At 30.5% G+C, this 23,284-nt stretch overlaps 1 protein-coding gene across 2 annotated transcripts; it reads left to right on the top strand.

Moving 5' to 3' along the window:
• The first annotated feature begins 8,400 nt into the window (after positions 1-8,400).
• Positions 8,401-16,862, top strand: LOC136972064 (methionyl-tRNA formyltransferase, mitochondrial). Of its 2 annotated transcripts, none has more exons than XM_067266611.1 (9): positions 8,401-8,640; positions 9,883-9,937; positions 10,002-10,150; positions 15,768-15,866; positions 15,976-16,078; positions 16,151-16,226; positions 16,302-16,393; positions 16,461-16,607; positions 16,678-16,862. In XM_067266611.1, exons 1-9 carry the CDS (start codon positions 8,453-8,455, stop codon positions 16,792-16,794), a joined length of 1,026 nt encoding a protein of 341 aa, XP_067122712.1. In that variant the 5' UTR covers positions 8,401-8,452; the 3' UTR covers positions 16,795-16,862. The 2 variants fall into 2 exon arrangements, with proteins under 2 accessions (XP_067122712.1, XP_067122711.1); XM_067266610.1 differs by having other exon boundaries at positions 8,402-8,640; positions 15,744-15,866.
• Positions 16,863-23,284: the final 6,422 nt, after the last annotated feature.

Below are 23,284 nucleotides of genomic sequence, written 5' to 3'. Positions count from 1 at the left end.
TTTACACTTTCTAAAATAATTTTATACACTTGTTCCACTATACTTTTTTTATATTGAGGTAATCAGTATTTTGTTTACTATATATATATATATATATATCATTTGTGTAGATCTATAACAAATTAATTACTCTTTAAGCTTACAAATCAGATAGGGTAACCCAATAGGGCAGTATACCTTGGCTTTTCAAGAAATTTAACAATAAAGTATTTGAATATGAAACAAAGAATTTGGTATCTGTAAAGGCTAACTGACTTTGTACAGTAACCAAGAATAAAACATAATTTTTTTTAAAGATTTAATTACGAAATTTGAACACGTTCCCCCATTTTATATAAAGATCTTGATAAACCTGATAATATAATAATAAAGAAATAAATAAGTAAGTGAAAAAAAATCTAGTAGAACATATTTTAAATAGAAAATGAAATAACCTAAAGTCATATGAGAATAAATAAAAATATCAAGTTAATGTAAAAATAAATACTAAGCCGCTAAAATAAAACGTTACTTGGAAATTATTTTTAACACGCGAATTTTATTGAATAATTGAAAAAATAATAATAACAAGCGTGTAAGTTTCTTTTGTTAATTCTGTTCAATAAATTTTTTGTTCTTTACGAATGATTTACTTCTAATTTTTTCCTTTTTTTCCCCCTAGTAAAGTTCAATGTTATCTAATTATTACCTACAGAAAGGAAAAATTATATTACTGTACTTCAAATTTAAGACTCGCCTCTCACATTTTAAGAGATATTTTCAGAAAAAATTGGATAATAATTGGAAATAAAGCTCGAATTTAAGATATAAGTTGGGAAATACGAGAGAAAAGTGTGTCTTAAATTAGTAACGATATGATTGAAAATAATTTTAAATTAATGTATTTATAAATACGGGATTTAATTTTTTAAATGTAAAAATACTATATTTTTAAAAAGTATATTAAATATATTCATTGTTTCTTTAGTTAATTAATGAGTAAAATGTATGAGATGGAAATAGTTAAAATAATCTTTAGGTGGAGAGTAAAATTTACCTTGTTGGTGTGACATTTCGGTGTTTACTGTTGTCGAAAGTATTCAGTAAAGGTGAGTAAACTCACTAATGGTAAAATAATAACTTTACTTTCAAAAGTATCCTGATATGTCCTGGATTCCATTTCCGTTCCTCGCGATTGGAAGTAATTTATACAGAAACTATTTGATATTAAATCATCATAATAGTGTTAAAACTTCATTTTCTTTCATTTAATTTTTTATATTCTATCTTTATTTCTGTGTTAAAATTCAACTATGAATCGATGCAGAACTGTTTTCAGAGCCGTAGTCCTTTTTTTTTTTCCTACACATGATTACCCTCACCCACAAATGTTCCCGGCACTACTAATAGAGAAAATCATTTTAATACGGTGCAACCCATAAATGCCTCAAAAAAACTTTTAAAAAAGTATTAAGCGATGTTTTTGAAGTTCGTTAACATTATTAGATATTCTTATGTGAAAAAATAAATTTAAACTGTAAGGACCAGCCGGGACCACAGTTAGATATGCTCCTTACAGTTTAAATTTGTTCTTTCAGATACAAATAGCTTTTACGGGATTCAAAATGATACTGTCGCTGACCATTTTTTTTATCTTTTAGTGGCTCAAAAGACCATCAAAATTATTTCATTGCAGCGTAAATTGTTTACGGATACAGTTGATGAAATAGTTTCAGTTGATTAATACTTAAAACATGATAATCCGGCTATATAAAATTTTATGACTTCCAGTTTCATACAGTATAACAAATGCATAAAAATTTAACTGTAAAAAATCTCTAGATCCCCTCTTGTTTTTCTTTATTAAACAAAGAAAAAGTGCACTCAACTCAAATTCTAAAATAATTATATTAATCAAACAAACGAAGTATAAAATTCAGATTTTAAAACAGTAAATTATTTAATAAATTATATATATTTTTTAAATATCTGCATGAAAAAGTAAACCTGTACTTCCTTTTTATAATTCTCCAAATAAAAAAAGAAGTTGAAAAAAATTTTGCTGCCAGAAAACATTTATCAGGAAGTAAATGTGAAGGTCAGGGGCGAAAACAGTTGAGTTATTAACAAGTAAGGATGAGGGATAATTTATTTATATTTATTTTAAATTAATTATTAAAATATTTTACAAAGAAACAAATCAATATCAGACCTATATCCGAATTTATTTATTATAATTATGAGGTTATTTTTTTTCCTATTAAAATATTTTTTTATTATTTACATCATAATCATAATAATCAGCCAAACAAACATATTATATATTTATAATTATTAAATTATGTCAATATTTTTATTAAGTTTATATTCATTAATGGGTTTATAGAAGTAGGTAATGTGCTATAATATTTTTTTTTTTTATTTGCTACAGATAATTAATTTTAAATTGACCCTATTGTTTGATCATTTAAGCAATTTTTAAACATAACAAATAAACTCTGTATGTTCTTTTTCCAATAATCTTTTTATATATTTCCGGTAGTGTGTATTAATATATATTTTTTCTATTTAGATATATTGGATAAACATAAATAGTTATCAGTTTACGCGAGAATTATAATGAGAACTTTTTTAAAAAAAATCAATTATAAGCCTCTCTGAAAAATTGTTAAATGCCAAAAATGCAAGGGCCAAAGGCATAAGTAATTAGCTTTAAACGTATATTAGTGGTAAAAGATAATTACAGTACGTTAGCTGTCCGTCCGTCTGTCTTTCCTTAATCACGAGAACGGAGTTAGATAGATAAAATCCGACAAAAATATAAAATATGGCCGTTGTTAAGAGGTTATTTTGTATGCAGTTTTGTTCATAACAAAGTTTTTGAATAGTCGTGACCGTTGTTGGAAGGTGGCCGTTATTAGAGGTTCGATTGTGTTAGATATATGTTAAAAATTTAATACTTAAAAAATTTATTTATATTGTATTTTACAGGATAAAAATTACATTTATTTTATATTAGGTATTTAAAAAATTTTAAAAAATAATTATAGAAGATTTAAATTATGAAAGAATTATTAATATCACTGCCGGACTTTCCATTAATAAACATAGAGGCCTATATTACGTGTAATATATAAATTGGTGTACTATATTTTGCTGTCTTTAAATAGTTTATAAAAATATCTCTGTGAAAAAAAACACACATGCTTACGTAATACAGTCTTACGTGTAAAAAAATAAAATAATATCTGACTAGGATCATATCGTTTGTTATAAATACAATTTATGAATAATTTTATAATGCCAAAACTATGAACAGATGTGCCGAGTTGGCATTGTTGTTGCATTAAGAGGACATCAGCGCCTAATTTCACCATAACGGATGAATTTTGAAATAAAGTTTTTTCTCGAAAAATCTAAACCAAAAGTGTATTAAATTTGGTCTAGATTTTCACTTCTCCGAGGAGTTTTGAACACCTACACTTTTATAAATCAGTTCAATAATCTTATACATTTAAAAGAAGTTATTTCTGCCAAAATATCTTAAGATGTATGTTGTTTAAGTATTTTAACTTGAATTTTTATATTTTTTTAAGCCGGTAAAATACAATAGAATCTCCAATAACGACCAACTCTAATCGGCGGCCTTTATTGGAGCCATTTCTTTAAGAAATTATAACCTCCATGCAACGGTCAACTCCGAATAAATCTTCCAATCAGTGGTCGTTATTCAGAGGTGCTGTTCGGAGGAGTCAATTAAAATGAAAATTATTACATTGTCTAAGGGCATTTACGAATTTCATTTGATAAATTTTAAGTACTAGAAGTGTAGATGACATAAGAGGGTATAAAATTTTGTTGAAGGAAAAAAATAAGGGTGTGGTCCCGAAAACAAATTTGATTTACGAGGCTTCAGAACTATAATTATACAATGGTAAACAGTTTTATCTGCAACGTGCTACCGAAATACGAAAAACAACGTTCAAAATATCCGACTAAAATTTTCCGATAAGCAATGAGGAAATTTCAAGTTCAATATTATATAATAAATTAGAAAAAATACAAAGAATTTCTAAAACTAAAAAAAAAAGGCATAGATTTAAATCAAAGTGAAAAATCACATTGGCCTGTACAGAACAAAGAAAGAAATTTCATTTAATCTTTATTTTTTTGGTCTATATTTCAGCCATAAAATACTAAGATGGATTATTTTCTTTAAAAAATGGTTTTTCTAAGAACATTCTTCAAATCTGAGATTTTATGCCAAAATATAGAAAGAAACGCCTTAAAATATAATAAAGAATAAACTAAAGCGTGTGAAAATCTTGCTTATATTTAGAGATTTCTGCTTGATTAATGAAATAATATTTTTTAAAAAAAAGAGGCTTTAATGTCTTGAAGCAAATGCATTTTATATCTTTTGGTAAAGTGTTAACGTGATTAATTGATATATTATTTTGTTATTTACAATTATTCGCTTTATATCACTTTATATTAATACAAAACCTTGGCAGATCGCCCGCGTGTTGCATTGGCACACCCCGTCAATCCAATACGATAATAATTGAATATTAAATAATTCAAGGGGATAGTATCTCCCGGGAGGATTTTTATAGGAAACTGGCCCTACTGACAGGCTAGTAAAGTGAAGAAAACAAGGAAACTCCACATGATCAGCTCATTAATGAGGCGTGAAACCACGACCAATGTGCAAGGTGCAATTCATCCTATTACTATAGACGTGTGTCTAAAAATTTCCTTTGAAATTCTTTCGGAATTTGATACAATCATTCTGATGAAAAAGTTATTAATTTACATCGTTATAATAAATTTCTGTTTTTTTAAATATTTACACCGAGCAATTTTAAATTCCCAATTAAATTTCGATGGTCATCCCAAGTCAAATATGACTTTACTTTTGTAAATAGTAATAAATAAATAAAATAATTAATTAATTTATCAATAACTTACTGGGAAAAACAAAATTGAAAGAGAAAGATAATGGATAATTGAGACATCAGCCCTAAATTAAATGCTTATCACTCACACAAAACGGATTATATTCATCTGTTTATCTGTAAACTTCAAATACTTAATTAAAATTAATTTTATCACATTTCTCTTTATGATATATTTATTAAAGATGCGAGTATTCAGTAATGTACTTGGAGTTCTTGGGCGGAATAGAGTCATTTCCTATCAACTTTGATGGGGACAATTACTGAATTTTGAGCTGAAATGCACGGGCCTACATTTCGAAAGTAAATAATCAGTTGTAATTAATTATCCACAGATTTTAGAGTGAGTTTTATTCAAAAGCTTTTGGGATAAGTAATCATAATCTTAACCCCCCCCCCATCGTTACGTCGTTCCTCAAAGGAATGTGCTCTAACACTCCCCATGTTGGAGTTATGTTCAAATAAAATCTAATTTTGTATTAAAATGAATGTAAACAACGAATAAATAGATAAATTTATGAAATTTTTTTTAAAACTTCATTTTTCTCCACTTTCATCCAGTTTAATCTTAAGCTGAATTGCAATAAGTAAGATAAACAATGTAAGTTTGCAGTGCCATCTGTAGTTGATATTCGAAAATATTTTTCTCACTCCTCAATAACATCTTATCAGTATTATAAGCGATTTTGAGTAAGGTAAAATAACTGAAGGATCTTTAAATTATTAAATTATACGTTAATGAATTTGTCTTGTTTAACGCATTATAATATAAATATATATCCGCCATGAAAAATAAAACTTTCCTATCTTATAAATATATTTTATATTCTTTTGGTTCTCGAGAAAGGAACTTCCTTAATAATACACAATAATAACATTGTTTGACTTCTGTATACTGTTTTTATGAACGCATTACGCCTGGAAGTCGTATATGATGACATTCTTGTGTAACTAACATTGTTAATCATCATAATTCAAAAATATAGATGGTCTACTGAATAATTATAATTATCGCCCGGGAGTTTTAGTTAATGGATATAACCAAGCAATACATGTTTACATTCCATATATTGTATATATGGAATGTATATAATCAAGTATCAACAAATATCAATATGCGCTACGATTAACTTTAGATGACATTTATAAATGATATGTTAAGTATTGTATAATAATTATACAGAATGGCCCGAAATTATCTACCAACTTTATAAACTTTAATTAATGTAAACATTATAAACTTATATTAAACGTAAATGGAATGTAAATGGTTTCATTTTATTCTCGTGTATTTTTAATAAAATGAAAACAAATCGATAATTCTTCCATTTCACTGCTCACCGTATATACAAGTATACTATATATATAATTTTATCTTACAATAATTATGGGGATAATCAAGTATTTTGTTATTTAGCTAACAATTCAACAAATAAAATATTACATTCGCAGTAAAAATGAACACAACAAAATATATAATCTAATAAATTTATAAATATTTTAATTATTTTCTCTTCATTCGTCGGCAATACATATGTATTATGATAGTATTTATATGACTAGTATTTAAATATAATTCTCCCCTATGTAAATACTGAATAGTTATTATCACGCCCTCTGTGATAAATAACTGTAACTAATTTCCTTTATTTTTGTATTTATATTTAAATTTGATATTATTTCCTTAAAAATAAATATAATTGTTGAATATTTAACCCATGCGACATATAATATTTTCTTTAATAAATTGAGCTGGCTATAGCTTTTGCACGACTTTTCCAGCACACTAAAAGGTGTTAAGCCTTATTTTTGGATAGGGATGCATTGTTTAAAAATTGTAAAGTTAATAATATTTGTTTTAATTAGCTAAAAACTCATACGAGTTAATTTTCAATGTCTCACCACACTCTAGATATGAGCTTCTATTCCCTGTACCTTCCTCTTGAATGTGTAAAAGCACCAACGTCTCATAAATAGAAGTATTCCTGCCAAATTTCAAAATTCTAGGTCAAAGAGGTTATGAAATATAACGCAAAATACATATCAACACACGCACATCATACATACATACAGAATTTTGTTACCTTCTTTTCGATGTTTTGGAATAAAGGGATCTTAGAATGTCGAGAAATGCAAAACTCTGCACACACAAAATTCGAACGATTACAATACTTTTAATGTCCTACACAGCTGGGAAAGTAATAACCGTTGAAGATTTCACTTCCTTCAGTATTATGCTACTCGATCAGATCCATAGACTGATATACTAATCACTACGAAAATGACAGAACAATTGTTCGTTTTTAGTGCATCATGTATTGCAGATGCACTTGGCGAAATAAACTGTGAATATTTGTTCAACATTTTAAGTATTGTATAAAACCATGAACAGTGCAAGATGCTCGCAAGTTGTTGCTTCGCCAACGGAGTGGTTGGGTGGAGTTTTCCGAGTTTATTTATCACGTCTTAATACAAAAACCTTTTTAGTGCTTAGAATGGCTCTACGAAGGCCTTTAGATTAAGCCTATTGTGGGTTCGGTTAGGCTCACACGGAGAGTCTGGTAATGAAAGTCGATATATTTAGGATGGACGTATTCCACCAGTGAACGAATGGATAAAACCACTGAACACTAGTAGTTCGTGGATTGGGCTGACCACGCGGAGTTTTCAGTTTTCTTCACTTTCGTAATACCTAAAAAGGAGCCAGTTTCCCATAGAATTCTCTCGGAGGCATTTTCCTCGGCAGATCGCTCACGTGTCGCCGTTGCTATAATTAGATAAAACCGTCTCTGAGAAATTTGTGGAATATTTTGACTCGTCTGGAATCGTTTTCGAGTCTTCCAGAGCTGTAGACATTTTAACCGCTCGGCCGTTATAAAGTTTAATATTTAAGAATAGGAAGCTTAGTCTCAAAAGTCTTAGTTGCTTTGCATTCCTGTCGACTGAGCACCTTTTTAGACTGTCTGATGGTCGACCGGTTAAAGTGGCAGCCCTCCACTATGGGGACTTCGGGGTGGAAAAACCCCAGGCATTTTTCGGGAATGGCTTTTCCCGGATTTATCGAGTCCCGTTCTTCATAACCCGGCCGACCCATTGTGGGCCTAGCCGAACCAATAATACACTTGATAAGAAGGCCCTCATTAATACACTTGATAAGAAGGCCCTCATAGTCATAGTGCTTAAAGGGCGGAAAGAGTCCATAAAAAGATGCTTTATATAATATTGTTTAATTATTATTAAACATATTATATAAAAATTAAACATTTAACATATTTTACAAATTAATTTAAATTTCATTAATCTGATTATGGATAAATTATTTTAATTATTTAAAAAATTATTTTAAAGTTTTGGCGAAGTTTGGGCGTATTTCTTGAATGTTAAAATTCAAATAACAGCTGATCAATTAACACGTGATTCGCAACATGGAATATAAACACATGTTAAATGGTTGATTGACACGTGTTATTATTTTACTCTTCAATGAAACTGTCAGTTAAAACAGGATTTACAAAATGTATAGTTTTTTAGTAAATCGAAAGAATATGATTAATTGTATCGATAAAATCCCTTTATTTCTCAAGATTTATAACTTTCAAATTAAAATCAGATTTATCCATAAAGCATGTCCACCTTGGAAAGTAGCTTTTTATGGAAGTGACAGTTTCTCGTTGGAAACTTTGAAAGTTCTGAATGGAAACAGGTATTCATTCTCGGTGGCGTATTCAGGATTTATTATTGGGGGAAACGAGTTGAACGGATAAAAAGATTTTAATTCGGAATTCGATAAAATTCCCACCTTTATGTGGCCGCTAATTCATATGTAGTATAGAAATAGAAGACGACACAATATAAATTGAAAAGTTTCTAAGTCTCATTTCTCCTTTTTCTTTGGATAGTGCCAGGACCTCTTCTGAGTGCAAAACTGTTTATTCTTAACTTACAATATTTTTTAATTAGTTTATAATTTATTATATAATATTACATATTAATTCTTAAATTTTAATCATTTTCTTTTTACACTGTTTCTAAAAGTTAATGGTGAAAAGCTTTTGCTTTTCACCATTAACTTTTCTGTGCTTCTTTTTTAATTGTCATAAGTCTTTATTTCCATTTTAATTGTAATAGGTCAATAAAGTTTTAAAATTTTTAAAAATAAAATTTAAAAAAAGGTATTTAAATTGAAAGTAAGATCTGTATAAAATTTTAAGAAAGTAGAAAGAAGATTTTGAATTCCAAATTCATACTGCTTTAGTCCAATCACGGGACAAGAATTTTGATAGTTAAGTAAATTAAACTAGGGTGACCGGACGTTCCTGATTTCCATAGATTGTCCCCAGTTTTATCTGCTTTTAATAAGTGATTTCAGAATCATATAATACCAGTTTATAGATCAATAAATAAATAAATTTTAAAAAATACCAGTCAGTTTTACATCCCATTTTCACTGATTCTCAAATGTGTCCCTGGTTGAATTGTAATTGTTATTGTCAGCCTAATTAAACTGTTTTGTAGAGAATATTTCCATTAAAAACAACTTAGGTTTGTGTCAATACTGTCTGATAGATCATTGAGAAATATAGAAGAATCCTTGATTCTTCTGAAATCAAAATCATGCTATTTTTTTTAACTTAAATGATTGCAAAACATTTAGCATATTGTTATATATTTTCTAGTCCCTTAATTGTCTATACTAGTTCTGCATTTAACATTGAACTTTAAAGTTGATTTAATAGAATAATATGATTGTGACATTTTTTAAATGTGAATTTTATATGAGATTGAGACTTTTTTACAATTGAGAATTGTGGATAGAACACTTACAAATTATAAAATATGAATTTTGTTTATTGATCTCATTTAATACTGATTTGTGAATGATACTTGTTTTGATATTTATTCAATAAATAATCCATTAATTTAAATAATTTTTTATCTTTATTAGATTGGGAGCAAACAAACCACATGTTGTAGAAAGCTTAGATGTAATTTGCCCTTTGGTAAGTATTTATCATAATTTATATTTAATATTTTCTTTTAATAATATTTTGATATTTAACCTAGGGAAGGAATATTATAAACAAATATGCCACTGAAGCCAAGCTAAACATAAAATATTGGCCTTATGTATTGCCAGAAGGAGTTTATCACGTTGGAGTAGTAGTATCGTTTGGACATTTAATTCAGACCAAATCAATTAATGCATGTACTTAGTAAGTAAATATTTGTGTATTTAATTTTACAAAACTAAATATTATCTCGAATAATAGTTTTATCATCATTTTTGACAGTGATGCAACCAGGGGATGCAAGGATGCAATTGCATCTCAATTACTAATACTCATTCGTTTTTCCTCTTAGCAGTTGAAATTTATGTGTAAGTGTAAAAGTAAACCAAAACAAGTCACCATATAAATATAAATTTATACCACACAACTTGCAGTTTTTGAATATTTAGTAAGAATAAAATGTTTTGTTTAAACATCAATTTCTTTAAAAAAGATCTTTCTTTTTTAAAAAATAATTGATGAAACTTCACAGTTAAGAACAATAAGTTCAACCGTTGTTATTTTATATGGACCGCATTTCATTAGAGACAAAGACTACTGGGTTTTATCTTCGTTGTTCTTTAAAGAACAACGAAGATAAAATATATTTTTATATATTTAAAAACAATTTTGCTCTGTAAGTTTCCAGTATTTATATGTGCATACCCTTTCAAGTAACAAAACCTTTTTAGCTTGTAATAAATTCTGTGAAGCACATTCAGCAGATGCACAAAGAACTTATTTTAAATGTGGAACTCCATCGTAGAAAGATTTTTAATAATGCTTATTTATTATGTGTATATCAAATTTCTTTGGATCCGTCTTCAGCTGTAGATTAAACAATATATATATATATATATATATTAAATGGCAGAGGTAAAGATGTTCTGGAAGAATCTAGAGAAATTTGAAATGTATATTTCTTTTAATTGTTGTATTTCTTTTACAATGTATATTTCTTATTCTAATTGTTAAACACAAGATAGTGTTATTAACTCAAACACTTGGCTTTTGACTCCACCTTTATTTAGTTGAATTTCTTTTTCTTGTTTTCGGTGGTGTCTTGCCGTTTCTAACAGTAGTTTATTGTCAATCGTAGAGAAACCGTGTTGTGCTAGATTGCTTATTCTAATTGTTAAACACAAGATCGTGTTTGAGTTAATAACACGATCTTGTGTTTAACAATTAGAATAAGCAATCTAGCACAACACGGTTTCTCTACAATTGTATATTTCTTGGCAAGTTTTATAAAATTTCAAAAAGTTCTATATTTTATGATAATCTTTACATGAATTTCTTGATTGAATTAATTATTAAAAATTTTAATGAGTATATCAAATTAGCTAAAATAAACTAGCTGGCTGTGAGGTGGTCTACCGAAGAATTTTTCGGATTTAAGAGATGTTTACTTAATTAAAATAAACTAGTTTGTGATTAAAAAATCTATATTACTTTATACTACAAGTAAAAAAGTAGCTTACTTGATATTTTATTTGTATTAAAGATAATATTTAAGAATATTTGTATATAATTATTATATTAGAAATAAGAAAATAAACCATTAGAATCATAATCTTTATAGGTTGTGTTAATGTTTACATAATCTATAAAGATTATGACACTAACGGCTTACATATATACATACATATTGTCATACCCCTTTCTCAGAAGGGGTAGGTGGCAGACAAGAGTATACTCAGCCATTTATCAGATTCTTCCAGCACTTCTCCTCTCTGCATATCTCTTTCACTTCTACCATTTCGTCTTTCTGATAATACACTTCCTTTGCATCTTTTATGCTCATGACTTTTTGCACCTTCAAATAACTTATCCATTTGACTAATCAGTTTCCTTGGTTGCTTCTTATTTGCTTCTTTTCACTGTTTTCAAATATACTCTGTTTAGTAATTTATGTTGATATGTTATTGAGTAAAAATTGATACAAATAAATCTTATTTCTGATTGGTCCAACTTAAAACACTTAGAAAGTTGGAAATTTTTAACTTTAAGAAATTAGATGGGTTAAAAACTGTCCCACCTTTTGCTTAGCTTGCATGGTGGGATATATTTTAACCCACCTCAAAAAGTTGAAGTTACTCATAGTCATACAGTTTAATATTTTATTTAAAGTGTTTCATTCAGTTGGCAAATGTTTTTTTTCCATTTTTTTTATATTAAAAAAAGTTCTGTGCAATTAGTAAAAACCTTCTGTGCTTCAAAGAGTTAAGGTATCATTTAAAGACATGGCAATTAATTATAGAGAGGCAGAAACATTCTCTTATGCATGAAGATCTTTATTTCATCATCCCATAAACCTAGTTTGACATATCCAGTTACATGTAAGAGACAACCAATATCATTATGCTACATTTGGATTTTTAAACTCCATGCTATATTTGAACATTGTTTCAAACTCTGTTATACCTTCCAAATTATTTTCCAACCTGAAAATGACAACTTAAGTTTGTCAAAAATGTTAATTTTTATTAAATTAATGTTATACTGCTGGATTTTCTAGTTTGGTGAGTGTTTTTAATATTAATATTAACCCAATTCTTGGCCATTACTACAGATATATAGTAAGGTGAAAACAGTGGTTCTTTTCATTATGTTCTTATGCAAAACTGAATGTATTTACATTTCAGAAAATAATTATATATGTTATCATTTCTCTTAATTGTATTGCTTGTAGCCAGTAAGAAATCACACATTTTGTTTAGTAATAGGAAAACATTTTCTTTTATAACTATAAAACTTATAATCAACAGGATTGTAACCAGAAATTTCTGAGTAGAGATCACCTGCATATCACCTAGATTGCATAGACTTAGCATCAGTAGGTAGACTACTTTAAAAATGCAATAGCCCACAATTACTTCCAACATATTATGCAATGAGGTGCCATATTGATACAGCAGGTTCTCACATATGCAAATCAGTGATACGTATGACAATGATCAATAAAAAAAAAGGCCGACTGAGAACAGGTATTAAATTTTATTCTTCTTTATTTCATGGCTGTTGGCCTGGCCATTCAGCCAACATGTTACCTATTGAACATCATTATCAAGAACATTTGCAGGATAAGGTCACTTGTCAACCGATCCATCAAGTCTTCCAGCAGTGAGTACCAATGAACTATGGATGTGCTTACAAGCTATCTGACAAGAAATTCCTTAGACACTATCTAAAGCCTTTTCAATTTATTGCCACAACATGTAGCAGCTCTTATTCTAGTTCGTGGAGACTTTACAACATACTGATTTTATGAAATCATAAATGTTGTATTGTTATGAAAATATAATCACCTATGTACAATCATATCTATAGTGTGTGACCAAAATTTTATTCTAATTGGATAATTCCTTCACAGTGTTGCAATTTTCACAAACAGCAGTGTATAGATCACTCTAATATGTGAGTCTGATGATTTTGTTTTTGTTTCATCCAGTGCTCAACTACTAATGGCATTTTTTTTATGCTGTTTATTTTTAAATCCAGTGGAGGTAGCATTGGATGCTAAGAGTGAATGGGCATTAATGTGGGAAACACAGTCCGTTCTGCCTTATGTTGCTACATCCATGAATTGAAATATATCTCTAAATGTTGCAATCCATAAAACACTGCTTTATTAAAGAACTCAGCTAAAACATTACAAAAACAATTTTCACTAATAATGTAAGGAAGCTTTTCTTCAGTACTTGCATTGATGGTTTTTATTTTGGTGACAACAGGTGTCGTCCTGAATAAAAACCATCATTTCTTGCATAGATAAAAACTGATAATTTCTTTGCAGATTTCACATAAGTGATACAATCTTTTGTTGATAATATGCACCGTCAACTGTAGTTTTCTCCTGAGCAATGACCAAATCAGTGTATATGTACTAATGCATCCTACCACCTTAAAGCCAAATTTTGGTTTGGTAAGAGAAGAGATGTCTGAATTTCTATCAGAGCTCTGTAATTTTGTCTACTGAAATTTGGATACAAAGTATAATAGGAGTGTACATTAGTGTACATCAGTGGCGTGCTGTGACATTTGATGATAGGGAAGCTGTGTTTCTGTAAGAAACCGACTTCCAGGGGCAATCAGTTAATTGCGCGTCAGTGATGGCCTAGGGTCCATTCGTACGTGCGTGGTGGCGGAAGAGACGTATTTGACAAAAACCGACAATGATAGAAAAACTTGTTTTTTTATTTTTTATAAACTAACTCTATTCGGCGATTTTTTTTGCATAGTCGTTAATTACTTTATCATAAAAGTTGCTGGTCATCGACTCCATCGACGTATTTAAAAGCTCTTTTTCTATCTAAAGCAACGCTAGCGACCACAATTTTTCCTCTGACCGAGTGTTCCTGGACAATGTATGAATTCGCTTCGTGGTCGAAAAACTCCGCTCAGCAGACCCACCGGTAGATGGTAACAAAAAAATTAATGATATTACTTCATATAATTCTTTTAGTACGTCTTTGTTTGGATCGACATTAAATATAATATGTTTTATGTTTAAGAGTTACTTGTCAATATGGCCTATAGTCCGGACACGAATATAAATATTGCGATTCACTACGTAATTTAGATAAATCAAAAAATTACCCATTAAATTAACTTAATTTAAAGAATTAAAACACGCTTGGAAAAATTGTTTTTCATAGTATTAAAATTATTAACATCTAAAAGTGATAAAAATTCTAAAGATTTTATGTCTGAAAATCTGTCAATATAATTACAGTATAATTAAAAAAAAATTATAATCAAATATAACTTTGCAAAACAACGTACATAAAAATAACATTGAATACTCTTTACTTTTTAAATCTTAAACAATTCACTTAGTCAGATAACTCCCTATACACTGGCTAAGGGATAGAATCGTTGGAAGCGTTAGGACTGTTTCACACTATGACCGACCGGTCCGACCTGACAGATCCTATAACCGGACCGACTAGTAGTAAAAGCATTCACGTGTGTAGCTTCTACCAGCTAAACCCAGTGAGGATGGTGCTCTGTAAAGCTCATGTGCCAATGTCCTCTGGCTGCTTTACACCATTCTGTTATTCTCGCCGTGGAAGCCGTCTCGTAAGCGCTTCCATTCCGCCAGTGATATTCGAATGTACAATAGTAATCTTATCGTTTTTTTCACATGTAGTATAGAAATTTGTAATAAGATATGTAATGCAGTTATAATCAAATATTAATTTTAATTAATTTAAAGTACGTTAAAATATGAAAATTTATATTTTAGATACTACAAGGGAAAGTCATTGGAAGGTGGAAGCGCCGCTTCCACCGCTTCCAATGACGGCACGCCACTGGTGTACATGCATTTTTTCCCTATCTGGTTATAGCTGTGACAAAACTTGGTCATACAGTCTGTCATTTTTGTATGATGACATCGGTTCACTCTTGGGTTGTAGGCATACCTGCTCTGCTACTTTGTTTTCAGACATCTTGAAACAGTCATACAGCTGACCTTATTTCATGTTGAGTACAATAGTAATCAGAAAAATTTGCTTTTTTGTCTGGATCTGGTTTTTTTCTCTATCAGGCCAATGGTTCTACATGTATAAAATTAAAAAAGCTGTTATGTATATATTTATAAGACATAAGAAATTGATTTCTCTTAGAATATGAAATAAAATAAATCTTACTGATAAATTTAGTTAATACGAAGTTATTACAATTGCTTTCATTTGGTATTATATTTTTTTGAAATTGTTAACCAAAAAATTAAAATACGTATTAATATTTTAAGTGGAATAATAAATGCACACCCTAGTCTGTTGCCAAGATGGAGAGGAGCAGCACCTATAGTCCACACAATTTTGAATGGAGATGAGGTGACAGGAATTACCATTTTGCAAGTTTCACCAAATAAGTAAGTTATTTTTATATTTCAAAATAGTCACTTGATATTTAGATGTGGTAAAGTTTAAATAGTTTTATTTAAACTTTATTAATAATTGATAATACTTGAATTTTTATAGATTTGATAGAGGGAAGATTTTACTTCAAGAAACATTTCCAGTCCTTCCTAATTCTACTTCAAGTAGTTTACATTTAGAACTCAGCAGGAAAGCTGCAGAAATGGTATTACTTTTAAATGTCATTCATAAACAGAAATAAAACTGTACTATTAATTAATAAAACAATTTCTTGCAGGTGATTCAAGCTCTCTGTGATCTACCAGATTTATTAAGAGATTCAAAACCTCAGCAAGAAAATGGAAGCACACATGGTAATTTATAAAGAAAACTATTAAAATATTTTATATCTATATTTTATTTGATGACTTATTTATGAATGTTTTCAGCTTTTAAGATACATGATTCAATGGGTAATTTGAATTGGGACCAAATGACTTGTCAGGATATTAGCAGGCATTATCGTGCTCTAAGTGATCTTGTAAGTATATCAGGACAAATATATATGTTTTTAATTAAGAATAAAATAATTTGGAATGTAATTTCAGATTGCATTAGTTTCAAAATGGAAAGGTAATACCATAAAAGTTAAAGAATTTGTTGATGTAAATCTGGAGCATTCCATTCATCAAAATGTCTCTCCTGGATTTTGTTATTTTGATAAAAATTTTAAAGTTCTTGCCATCAAATGCAAGGTAAAATATTACTATTTTACATACTTATATCTATAATTTCCATACTTTCATATATATATGATGTTTCTAGGATGGTTGGGTAGGATTTAAATCAGTTCAACTGTTTGGAAAAAAAACAATGAGTGCTTCAGACTTTCATAATGGATTTCTATCAAAAATAGAAGAAAAATACTGGTATTTAGGATGATGATATACTTATTTTTTTTTTAGATATTGTATATATTTCTTTTTCGTGTATATAAAAAGTTATTTACTTACAATTTTGTGTTTTGTTTTTTTACATTACTTTATGACTAACTAGGTAAACAATCATTTAATTCCTTACATTTTATAAATGTACCCTAAGCTTTTGGTTGCCTGTTTGAGGTTAAGTTGCAAGTTACGCTTACATTTCTATATCTGTGCATAATAGCAGGAAACTTACAAAACTATTGATATATGCTTAAATAGTATGTACCAAGTTTATAAAAAGAAATTGAATATGTTCACAAGCTCACAAACCATAGTTTGAACACTATAATTATATAGAATCACCTTATCATATTATAACCATAATGCCTATTGTAACGTGTCTTCAGAATAATTATGTTAGGCTTCTGTCATTTCTTTATTTGGTGAAGAATAACAAAAATATTCTCTTTTAAGGACTTCTAATCAGACGGATCAAGCCTATATAGTAAGACCCCACTTAACGTGAGGGATGTGTTCCTAGATGACAAAGTGCTAAGCGAAACAGTGTTAAACGAGGTCATTTTAACATAGAGTAGGGATAGGTGGGACAAATAGGGATAGGTGAACATGCGACCAAAAGTAAACAGATTTTACTTTAATTTTAGGTTATTTTTATATTAATTTGCATAATAATATATGTTAAATAAAACTTTACAACATTTCTGTATGCATATGTTAAAGTTCATTTTTTGTGATGAAGGTCCTGGCTCTTCTGAAATTCTTAAGATCGCATCCAAAATGCCTCGTTTTGCTTTTGCACTTTTTTCAAAATCTGGATCATTCACTACAGTTTGATCAATGATTTTGGTTATCATTACCAAACTTTACTAAGGAAATCTGTAGAGAAATTCTTTCGGTTTTTAGTTTGCAGAATCTCTATTTTCGAGTTCTACATGAATTCCTTGTTCTGCCAGTTCTTGAAGGTCATCGTTGGTAAGGCTCTCACCAGAATCTGCAGTAACTCCTCAACATCCTGCTCATACACATCTCCTAGTCGTGCTGTATCCGTTAGGTTGACCAAATTGTCAACCTAACGATACAGCGATAGGCTCTTCTCATTGAGAATTCTTGGAAACCTTCAGCCATAACTTCTTCCACACTCTGTTCACGCATTTATCGGTTAATTCTTGCCAAGCCAAGTCGATATTGCCTATGGCATCTATGATGATATATTTTTCCAAAATTGCACCAAACATAGATTTAAAGAAAGTACATCTTTTTGCCATCTTTTACTGATTGGTTCATGTTTGTAAATAATCATATTATGTATGAATCAATGAAATGCCACAAAAATTAAAATCAGTGTAAATTTTGAGCTTTTTTTAGGCTTTGAGCAGACCGCGTTATATTGAATCAGCGTTAAGCGAGGCAGCGTTACAGGGTCTTACTGTATACTGCATTTGAAAGTATAGCATTGGTTTTTAAGAGTTCTGCCAAAAAAATTATTTAACAGCTCTTTTACTTTTTCTATTATAATGTACTAATTTTTTAATATGAAGTCTCTTTACTAATAAAAGTGAAATGACAGATGTATCAGTCATCATCCCTCAACTCCCAGTCAACTCTGATACAATGAAATAGATGTGCAGAGAAATCATCTAGTAAGATGCCAGTCTTATTGCTAGATGAAATCCCCACAATCTACAATCCATAATAAAAAATATAACGTTTTTCAACAAAAATAATTGTACCGTGTTTTAAGTTTTAATTTCCTTTAACAAACATTACTAATGCCATTTCTTAACCATTAACAGCAAACTGGTGATATCCATTTATTGTCATTAATTTGAGTCTACAACCATGCATTGTTCATGACATCTGTGATGTTTCAAATACTGTTTTCCAGATAAAAACTATTAGTTAAAAGTTTATTTTATTACTTTGCTTTCTTGTGCTACTATTTCATTTTATTTATCTACTCAGGATAATAAATAGTCCATCCATTTTCAGTTGATGTAGAAAAAAAATGGATTACTGAATTGGAAATTCTTATTGGTAACAGATATGGAAATGTAAGAGTTTGCTAAACTTTTATGTTGTTGTAGCTTTAAACTTAAAAGAAAATATGACAAGAATTTTGAGTACCGAGAGTTGTAGGGTATCGTAGGACACAGTAACAAATTAATTTCTTTATAGTACAATTCAAATGTTATCAGTGATATCTTTATGGGAACACTACATTGTTAATATTAGAAAAATTGCATCTGTCAATTTTCTTTCATCGTGGGTTTGAGTGCGATCAGTTGCATTATCGAAAGAAACAGGAATGGTAAATTGGTTGAATGGGGTCAGATTGGCAAAAGTTAGTACAAATTTTATTAATGTTTGCAATACTAATTCATATAATACACAAACGGATTCTATTGATATTTTGTTAGATATATAACAGCTATTCAAATATACAATATCCTTCCATGAAGAGTAAATAATAGACATACTTTTCAGAACTGAAATTTTCTCTGTGATAATGAATTATGCTTTTCTATTTTTCTGTAGTGATAACTTTGTGAAATAATATTTTAGAAATGTCTACTTACAGAACTGGAATTTAATGAATTGTTGAAAAGTTTTGCAACTCTTTGCTGGATTTTTTAAAATTAATTATCTTATATTAGTATTATTATTAATAAATTAAAAATTTTGATACTTTACTTCTTATTCTATCGAAACAGGGCATTAAATTCATATTGTCAATAAATTTCTGTTTGTATCTTTGTCTACTTGGACCTTGTTTATAATAAGACTTATTACACTGATGTAGTTTCCGATTAGCAAATAGAGGAGATCTTAGTCAAAAAGTCAAAACAAAATATCTTTATTTTCACCTGCACACTGTGTGTTTAGGACTTGAAGGGCCTTCTTCAGCAGGTTTACAATATTCTGTAACAATTTTTAAAACTTTGTACAATATTGTTGTTTTTTAATGATATTTAAGATAAAGATAAAATTACTTATAGGTCCTTTATTGTCTACTATTAATACAACAAATACAGACATAAAAAAGCATAACATAATGTTTTTTTTTTTTTAAATACGCCTGCATGAAAGGATAAAAGAGTAAGGACATAGAGGTAAAACGAATTCATATTATCAATGTTCAAAGTTTTTTTCACATAAATCTTCAGAGGTGTTCTTCCAACCAATGCTGGAATAACACGATGCCAAAAGGCCCACTAGTCTCAGTAATAATTTACAAGTAATATATTCATTAAAACAACGAGCCAATTTGAAAATAGAAGGCCTTAGTATATGGCTTTCTCCAAAGAGTTTCTGGACAAAGAAATAACAAAGTTCCACAAAATCTTTTGGATTTGGTTCGTATTGAATCAAAAAAATAGACAATAGGTCAATCTACATTTCAAGAAATATTAGAACATATATATAATCTAATACATTGAATATAATTAATACATATGTTAGAACTGATATCTCGGTGTATAATTCATATTCAAAATAGAAACATATTTTATTAAACACATTTATAGAATAAACTAGCAAATTGCCATGGTAAAAAATAACAACACCAAAGATTAAGATTAGAACTACGAAATAATCTAACCTTTTTATTATATAAATCAAATACTATGATGTAATATAACTACACAGGTTTATCACACGGAATGACCAATCTAACACATTTTAAAAATTCTTTACTCCTCTACTGTACACAATTTAAACAATTTAAAGAATTTTTAAAATGTGTTAGATTGGTCATTCTGTGTGGTAAACCCTTAGGTAAGATAACCTATTGTAGTTATATAAATCAAATACTATAATATAACGAACATTAAAACGAAAATCATATGAAGGAAGCATCAAACACAAGTTCGTGTTAATAACAACCACTTGGCTTTTTTCCACCTTTATTTAGTTGAACTAAATAAAGGTGGAAAAAAGCCAAGTGGTTGTTATTAACACGAACTTGTGTTTGTTACTTCGAAGAATAATACAACACGGTTTCACAAAAATCATCATATGAAGGGTTTGGTTATTTCAGCCTACCATGACGATGGTAGGCTGAAATAACCTGTTTATTGAGATACTCGGATAAACAGGTTATTGGTATTGAAATAACCTATTTATTGCGATACTCGGATAGTACACAAATTTAATGGTTACTAACACGAAGAAACCCCACGACCGACTACCGGTGATAACGGGAAAAACTTTATAAATCCGACCCCAATTGAGATATGACACGTGACCTCAGTTATTTCTCACCCCTCGACCTTTAACCATTAAACTTTAATAGCATCAATCCCCTAAGACAACCCTCCTACAAAATTTAAGAAATTTTCGACAAAAGACACAAGAGCAATTAAGTTTCAAAGAGGGTGAACAAAATTGTGTCCTCCACACACATTAACATCCATACATGCAGTAAAAACCCTCGATGCAATTCAAAGTTCCCTGGGTCCAAAAATTAAAAATCTGGGGGAGTCATGTTTTGATCGATCGCCATATTTTCCTCTGTTAAACATAACGGAGCCGGGAAAGTAAAAATGCACGTTTTATGACAGTTTTATTGACAATTGCACGACATCACTTCTAAGTGATGTGTGGTAATTTTTTCTTTGTAATTGTCGAATTTATTTTATTCTGTTTTAAAATTTTTCTTACACTGTACGAGGGCTGTTCGGAAAGTTCGCGGCCTCAAATAGAACAACAAGCAAAATAATATTAAAATTTTTTTATTTTTCAATGTAGTCTCCTTTGTTAGCAATGCACTTATTCCAGCGATGCTCTAGCTTTTTTATGCCATCACAATAGGTCGATTTGTCAAGGTGTGTAAAATACTCGTTCACTTCAGAGATGACTTCGTCATTTGAGTGGAATCTCTTTCCAGCCAAGAAAGTTTTTAGTTTGGAAAAAGGTGGAAGTCACTGGAGGCTAAATCAAGTGAGTACGGTGGATGTGGAACTAATTGGAAGCGAAGTTCGTTTCTCTTTTGTTCAGTGATTCAGCGGAATGTGCAGGTGCATTATCGTGGTGGAACAGAACCTTTTTCTTCTTCAAGTGTGGCCTCTTTTCTTCCATTTCTTTCTTCAGTTTTTCCAAAAGTTTACAGTAATAGACAGCATTGATGGTCTTTCCTCTTTCTAGGTAGTCAATAAAGATGCCGCCTTTAGCATCAGCGGGGAAAGTGGTGTCCTCGGTTATGCCTTTAGCATAACCGAGGACACCACTTTCCCCGCTGATGGAACTGTCTTTGACTCCTTTGTGGTGGCGAACTGTGGTGTTTCCATTGTTTCGATTGGTCTTTTGCTTCAGGAGTGTAGTAGTGGATCCATGTTTCGTCAGTAGTCACAAATCGACACAAGAAATCCTGTGGGTTTTTCTGGTAGAAGTCCAAACACTCCTTTGACATTAAAGTGCGAACACGTTTTTGCTCGGCGGTCAGCAGATGCGGCACCCATTTTGCTGAGACCTTCGTCATACCCAAATTTTCGGTTAGGATGTAGTGCACTCGGTCGACAGAGATGCCTGTTGTCTCAGTTATCTCACGCGTCTTCAAACGGCGATCTGCTAACACCAAATCGTGGACTTTGTCGATATTTTCTTCAGTGACAGCAGTTGACGGCCGTCCGCTGCGAGGGTCATCTTCTACACTCTCTCTGCCAGATTTAAAAAGGGCTGTTCATTTTTTCACAGTGGTGTACGAAGGAGCAGACTCTCCCAAAACTTCATCCATGTCAGCTTTGATTTACGATGGGGTCAACTCCTTTTTCGTCAGGTATTTTATGACCGCACGAGTCTCCGTCTTCTCTATTTTTGACAAGGCATGTGCACACTGACTATCTGCTAAGCTGTCGTGGCAAAACTACGACAAATCAAGCGGAAATTAGTATCGTATCTTTAGCAAAGATGGCTGAATTATTTCCGCCAAAAATTAAATTGATCGCAGTGCCGCATATAGGCAAGGCCGCGAACTTTCCGAATAGCCCTCGTATCCTTTCATCAGGTGAAACACTCAAAGTTTACGCTTTCTCCCATTTAAAGTTTGGTGTATCAGGTGACGTTATAACGGAACGGAGACGTAACAAATATGGCGCCGGGCAAAACACTAATGAGCAATCACGTACTGTAGTCCGGAACTCCGATAGGTCACGTATAAAATGTCTATTGTATAGGGTCATTCAGACGGCCGGATGGCCGAGCGGTAAAGGTGGCAGCCTACCGCTCTGGGGGACCCGGGATCGAATCCGAACGGGTCGAATAATCCCCAGGAATTTTTCGGGGGGTGGTCCGTTCGGATATGTCGGGCCCCGTCCCTCACCACCCGGTCGCCCCATTGTGGGCCTGGCCGAACCCATAATGGGCCTACTAAAAGAGGCCCTCTTAGTGCCCACAGGGCGGAAAGAGTTAAAAAAAAAAAAGGGTTATTCAACAAAAGGTCAACTATTTATTGATTATTGTTATAAACACATCATATTAATTAATAAAAA

This window comes from Centruroides vittatus, unplaced genomic scaffold (assembly GCF_030686945.1).
Source record: "Centruroides vittatus isolate TY-2023 unplaced genomic scaffold, ASM3068694v2 contig_2771, whole genome shotgun sequence".
NCBI classification, from domain to species: domain Eukaryota; kingdom Metazoa; phylum Arthropoda; class Arachnida; order Scorpiones; family Buthidae; genus Centruroides; species Centruroides vittatus.
Note: the sequence above shows the minus strand (reverse complement) of the source record. Positions and strands in the feature narration are given on the sequence as shown.